Here is a 6,084-nt window from a genome sequence, read left to right on the forward strand (position 1 = left end):
TTAATGAAATGGAAACATATAATTCCCGATATATGTAATTTGCATGGTACTTTTTTTCCCCTGGACATAAGTTTAAGGTTTTAAAACTTTATACAAGTTACATCTACCTAAATTAATTACATTTTCATTAATGGTAAATCATATTTATCGATCGATCTCACATGTATATATCTATATATGTTGGAGACGATCGATCCTTTACTATGGAGTAGTTGAGTTTTAATTATTGATTGTACTGGATTTCAATATCTTATGTTCCATCAACATGTCGTAAATAGTTTGGCAGCAGTTTTTCATGTATGGGGAAATGTTACGAACTATATATCGAAAATGACGAGACCAGCTTTTAATTTGCATATGTAAAGTATTGCAGGACTCAGTTTAGGGAACTATATATTATAATGTTCTGAAACCTGGAAGATGTGTAAATGGTTTTGATGTACCTCTTTTTTTTCTCTCTCTCTGTTGAATGATGATAATAAATAAATGGAACTTTAGTTTTCGTTTGAGATAAAAATACTTGGGACTAAACTAGTATACACTTGGCTGCCTCTTTTAATTTAGGAAAGAAATTGAACTATATGATTGGGACTATAAGCTAATTTATAGCACGTGCATTAATACCCAAGTCGACGACGATCAACCACGTTGAACAATATCTAACTATTGCTAAAATTTCCACTCAAGATAGTCACACATACACGATACTATATAATATCTCCGAATGTAATTTTTTATATATAAAATTAATGCAAATTTTTATATATAATTTATATGTAAAAATTTGCATCTATTTTGAGACGGAATTATATATAATTTGGAAAGATTGATTATCAATATTGTTATTTCAAAAAGAAACACATGATTTTTATCTGCCAGATATTTTGCTACATGATTTATATATTTCAACGACTTTTCTCATTCACATGCAAAACTGAGAAATGTTTACCTAAAAATAGCAATTCACAGTTCTTGTGAACTTTCAAATCAAGTGCAGATGCTCAAAAGCTAAGGTTCATGGCCTATTTCCTTTAAAGGAATATTTAATAACAGATATGTTTATGAAACATAATTCCTACTAATTTTTTTTTCTAAGTACAGTTACAATTATGATCATACTTTACTCTAGTCTAATGTTAAAAACTTAAAATTGTTCCTTCGCTATAATTAAAGTGATGATCTCCCGTTGTCCATCCGAAAGCTTGAAAGCTAATCTCTTTAACAAGAATACGGATATATTAATCATGTTAAAGTATGAATTATACTTTATCAATACCACGATTTGATGATATTTTGTATTTATTTATTTATTTATATAGACATGTTCGATAATATTCATTACATATATATTATTTGAATAAATATAAAATATAAAACATCATCTATTGTGATACGATGATTCATTTTTGCAGTCATTCAACATTAACTAAAAATAAAACGATGGTTTTTAGGTTTATTTACCCTTTCACTCGTCACTCTCACCATTTTGACCCTACTGCTATTCCTAGCTAACTACCACCAATATTGAAACTGATTAAAGAAAGTTCAAATATAGAGATAACACTAGCTAGGACCTTTAATGAAAATTCAAATGGACTCCATTTACACACGGTGTTGTTTCCTAATCATCTTACATTTTCTGTAATGTAAAAGTGGTGAGTGTAATTGAATGACATTGATCGTTGGTGAACAAATAATGAAACTTTAGCTTAGAATACAATTTTGTGGCATTGACTTATAATTTCCAAATACAGAACGTAAGAAGCTTAAATCCACAAAATCCACGCACGTTTTTTAAAAGAGTTCGGTTCGGGGGAAAAAAATGTCCAATGATATATAAGCATAAGTACACGAGTACACTACAAGTATTGCATGCGTAAAGTAATTGCTTTGGTTTACTTTAAATGTTATCTTTAGAAATTTATGCACACGTGAGTTATTCTTTTTAATCTTACTGTTGTATTAATTTTAATAATTAAAAATAAAATTATTCTATTTGTATTATAGTATCTTAATTATTGTATAAATTTAAAATAATAAATAAATAATAGAAGTGTAATATTTTTTATCATTAATTATTTTTTAAAAATCACCACTTTTATTACGTTTACTTCACACTTAAATGGACCGGAATGAGTAATTTTGTTCAAAGATATACATTGAATCAACTATTTGATCTTCTAGAAAAGAGAGCACATTTCTGACCATCTGCTTTTACAATTTGGTGCAATTTTGATAAGCAGCGTAGAACTAGAACGAATTGATAATTAATGGTAATCCAACAGGTTTTTATTGCTTTGTAATAAATTACCTAACGGGTCAAAATTAGACTACTTAAGTCGTCATTTTAGTTAATATTTTTTTTTTTTCTTTTTGAAGCTGAAATTTTAGTCAAGTTAAGGCGGGCTTTGTGATTATTTTATATATATTTTAGTTTAAAACTCTCTTATAGATAACTATCATGTCGATCTTCTTCTCTTAATGGAAACATGAATAAAATATTGGCTAATTAACTGGAAATTACTAGACCTAATTTTATCCGGATATCATTTTGTATAGATTCATTATTAAAGGCTGATCGTATATTACTTAACCGATAGTTATTTTCTTACATTAAATGATTATATATTTGATTATATTCTTTTGATTATTATTTAAAAAATAAAAAAATACTATCATATCTTAAAAATGCATTTAAGTTTTTTTCAACTTACCTATCCACTTAAGGAGCCACGAGGCCCACGAACTTATAATGATTCTGTCCGGTTAAGTATATGGGCTTGAGAGGTCAACAAATGGATTTTTCGTAAAAGTAAGTCCAGTCTATTAATTTTCCCTCTCTATTTCTTCTACTAACATCCGTAGTCTCCATATGGCTCTTCATGTCCGTCTCTATCTATGTCCAGATACTCATTTAGATCTCTTTTGATGATAACTTTTTCTTCTAACATGGTAGTTCGCACCAATAACATGCAACACATCTTTTTTCGTCATAGACTCATAAACTTGAGACGAATCTCTCGACCTTCATAGTTATGTACCTCGACAACATCGTGCATTATGAATTTATGGACAACAATTCCTACATATATGTTCTTTATCTAATTTGAACTTTTTTTTTTTGAGAATATCAAATTTGAACTTGATCAAGCCAAGAAAAATAAATAAATAAAACCCGATAGCAGTTAAATGGACACAGACCGAAACTATCCATGCAAAATATTATTTTCATGTACTTTCGGTTAATAATTAATTGCATACACAAAATATACAAATCATAGTCGAAGCAAAAAGATTTTAACAGGGTAAAAAGGTCAAACTTCAAACCCCCATCCATCTATCTGCTGCTATAAACAAACATTCCAACAGACAGACAGACAGACAGACTGGCAAATATTCAATCACATAAACTTTGAAACAAACTTAAAATATAAAATGATCAGAGTATATAATCTTCTTCCTCCCTACTTTTTTGGTCAGCCACTAAGAAGATGCTGTGACTAATCTGATATTTCCTCTCTAGGGTTTGTTCTTCATGCTGCAAGAAGGACATTTGTAATGCTTGATGCTTTCAGCCTTTGCTGGTGTTATCTTCACACATTTCCCATGAAACCACCTTTCACATATGTCGCAACAAATCCAAAACTCGTCTTGGTTGTAATTCCCAGCACAACTTCCACACAGTGTATCGCTATGTTCGTCGTCTTCTTCTTCCTCCTCTTCGTAATTCTCTTCAGCTGGCGGCTTAGGATTGCTTTTCACTTGCCCATCATTTGATCTCTACCGAATATGATAACAAGGAAAGCTAGTCAATGGCTATGACATGTAATACATTAATAAAAAGAAAGAGAAAGGGGTTTGTTTTGTGAAAAACCTTTGTACTGCCTCTAGATTTGCTTCCACTGTCTGCTACACTGGGCTTCTCTTTCACAGATTTCTTATCCGTTACAACCTCAAAAACTGTCGAAGACTCATTGATCAAACTAAAAAGACGTTTCCTGCAAAAATTCGGACAAGTGCTAAGATATTTTCAGAGCAAATCCCATAATACAGTATGAGAGTTCGCACAATTAGGGAAAAGGGCAAATGTCATATATGATACAGTATGAGAGTTGGCAAATAGGGAAAAAGAATGAAATAGTGCAATAAGCATATGGGAAAATCAACCAAATTTTGAAGATCGGTGTGCAATAAGCATAGAGAAACGTGAAATTTCCAATCAAGCAAAAAAATTGGATTTGAGAGGGCATGTGCCCCTCTTGCTATCTTAGCTTTACCGAACAGGAACTGAAAAATATACTTTGTAACAAAACTTTGTAACTCGTCAGATATGGAATATGCAAAACAAGCAACAGTAGAAGTTTGGAAAGAAAAAAGAAGCAGCGTAATCATAAACTCTCTTCAGGAAAGGAAAATTTCAAAAGAAACGAAGAATAAATAAACAAAATGAACAATGCAATTCACAAACTAACCATTTAAGGTCAACATAAGAAACAAGCCATTACTATCGCGGATACACCAAACTGCAACTTAAGTATATGAAATCATTAAAGAACTCCAGTCAGAACAAGCTTAGCAATGTGTCATTGAAGACATTGAGCACTACAAACCTACGACACATGTATGCACAATGAAGCCAAGCAACAAATATGATGTACCTTTCATTTCGGTTCAGCTGAGCGCCGAGATAGAAAGCAACAGAAAGCAACCATGAATCACTATGCACGGCGACGAGCGTGATCCAATCTTTTCGCTCCATACCGTCTCTTGCGAAATTAATGCCAAGTGCTGGCTCAGGAAGCTCAGGTGGGACTTCCTCAGCCGGAAGATTGACTTCCCATGTTTCATTTGAATGTCCATACAAACACAAATTCTCCCTTTCTATACATAAACAGACAAAATCAAAATTCCATATCAGAATACCGAAAATTCATGTAAATTACTTCAATTAGATCTTAAACTACAAGTATATATTGTAATAAAGTGATATATGCATTTAACTTCACTCTGTTTCTCAAGACACAAACAAATTCTCATCTCGGAACTTAAATAAAAAAATAAAAATCGCAGCTTGAAAACAACCGTAGAATTAACTAAAATTCGGATTCGCATCTACACATTTACCTGGATCACAAGCTCCATAGAATTCATCTACATCTGCAATAAATTAAATTGAAAAAATAAATAAATACATAACCGTCACAAAGAAAGTAAATTAAAAAAATTTATTAGAGAGAGAAAGTAAAAGGGGATACCGTAAGTCAAAGCACGAACGATGGCAGCTCGTCTGGAACTGAAATCCTTGAAGATCTCCTCTACGGTTCGAGGAGTGGAAGCCATTTGCATGGTCAGAGAGTCAGAGAAAGAATTTTGGGATCTAAATTTTCACTGCCTTTTTTTTAAAATTTATTTATTTAAGGAAAATAAAATAAAATAATGGGGAAGATTAAAGTTCAGTAGAAGACAACTATGCCACGTAGATAGACAGAAGACAGACTAGAAGAAGTATACATGTCATGTAATAAAAAACTAATTTTACAGAGTTTTTGGTTTCTTGCAAAAGTCCGATATAGCCTCTCGATTTCAGACTGACAGACACAACCAAAGAAAAATATTAAGAAATAATTAAAATTAATATTATTATATTTGCTCCTATGAGACATGAATATTTTTTTTATTTTTTTTTCCGAAGATATTGATCGTCGATTAGTAAAGTCAATTCGACGGGCTTTATGTGAAGCCCACATAATTTGTGAATGAATATAAACATTTACAAAGCTTAGGGAGCACGTCAGAAGAATGAAAATCCAAATCGAAATAGGAAAAGAATTAATAGGCTGTTTGTTTCTATAAATTCAATTCCTGAGACTGAGAACAAACAAAACAAACCCTGATTGAATCATTCGTTCGTTCGTTCGTCTTTATTATTCTTCCATACAGTAAACAACTCAAATCAACGACGATGAAGAGATCACACGATTATTGCGATCAAGACGACGAGCTGATGGAGGCGGACGCTACACTCCTTGTGTATCAAGTTCAAGCCGAAATCCAAGACGAATTATTTACTCAACTTAAGAATGT

General features: G+C 31.7%; 1 protein-coding gene across 1 annotated transcript; it reads right to left on the minus strand.

The window, feature by feature from the left end:
- Positions 1-3,519: 3,519 nt before the first annotated feature.
- LOC139882124 (PHD finger protein ALFIN-LIKE 2-like) lies at positions 3,520-5,346 on the minus strand. The gene is made up of 5 exons (XM_071866494.1): positions 5,256-5,346; positions 5,125-5,157; positions 4,659-4,881; positions 3,875-3,998; positions 3,520-3,780 (listed from the first exon to the last, which is right to left on the minus strand). Exons 1-5 carry the CDS (start codon positions 5,344-5,346, stop codon positions 3,520-3,522), a joined length of 732 nt encoding a protein of 243 aa, XP_071722595.1.
- Positions 5,347-6,084: the final 738 nt, after the last annotated feature.

This window comes from Rutidosis leptorrhynchoides, unplaced genomic scaffold (assembly GCF_046630445.1).
Source record: "Rutidosis leptorrhynchoides isolate AG116_Rl617_1_P2 unplaced genomic scaffold, CSIRO_AGI_Rlap_v1 contig230, whole genome shotgun sequence".
NCBI classification, from domain to species: Eukaryota; Viridiplantae; Streptophyta; class Magnoliopsida; order Asterales; family Asteraceae; genus Rutidosis; species Rutidosis leptorrhynchoides.

Bases quoted from the DNA above. Each gene is read 5' to 3' on its own strand.
- LOC139882124 (XM_071866494.1), bottom strand. From the start codon at position 5,346: ATGCAAATGGCTTCCACTCCTCGAACCGTAGAGGAGATCTTCAAGGAT. The intron at 4,882-5,124 runs GTAAATGTGTAG...GTTTATGTATAG, and splicing joins CTATGGAGCTTGTGATCCAG to AAAGGGAGAATTTGTGTTTG. The intron at 3,781-3,874 runs GTTTTTCACAAA...CATATTCGGTAG, and splicing joins AATCTAGAGGCAGTACAAAG to AGATCAAATGATGGGCAAGT.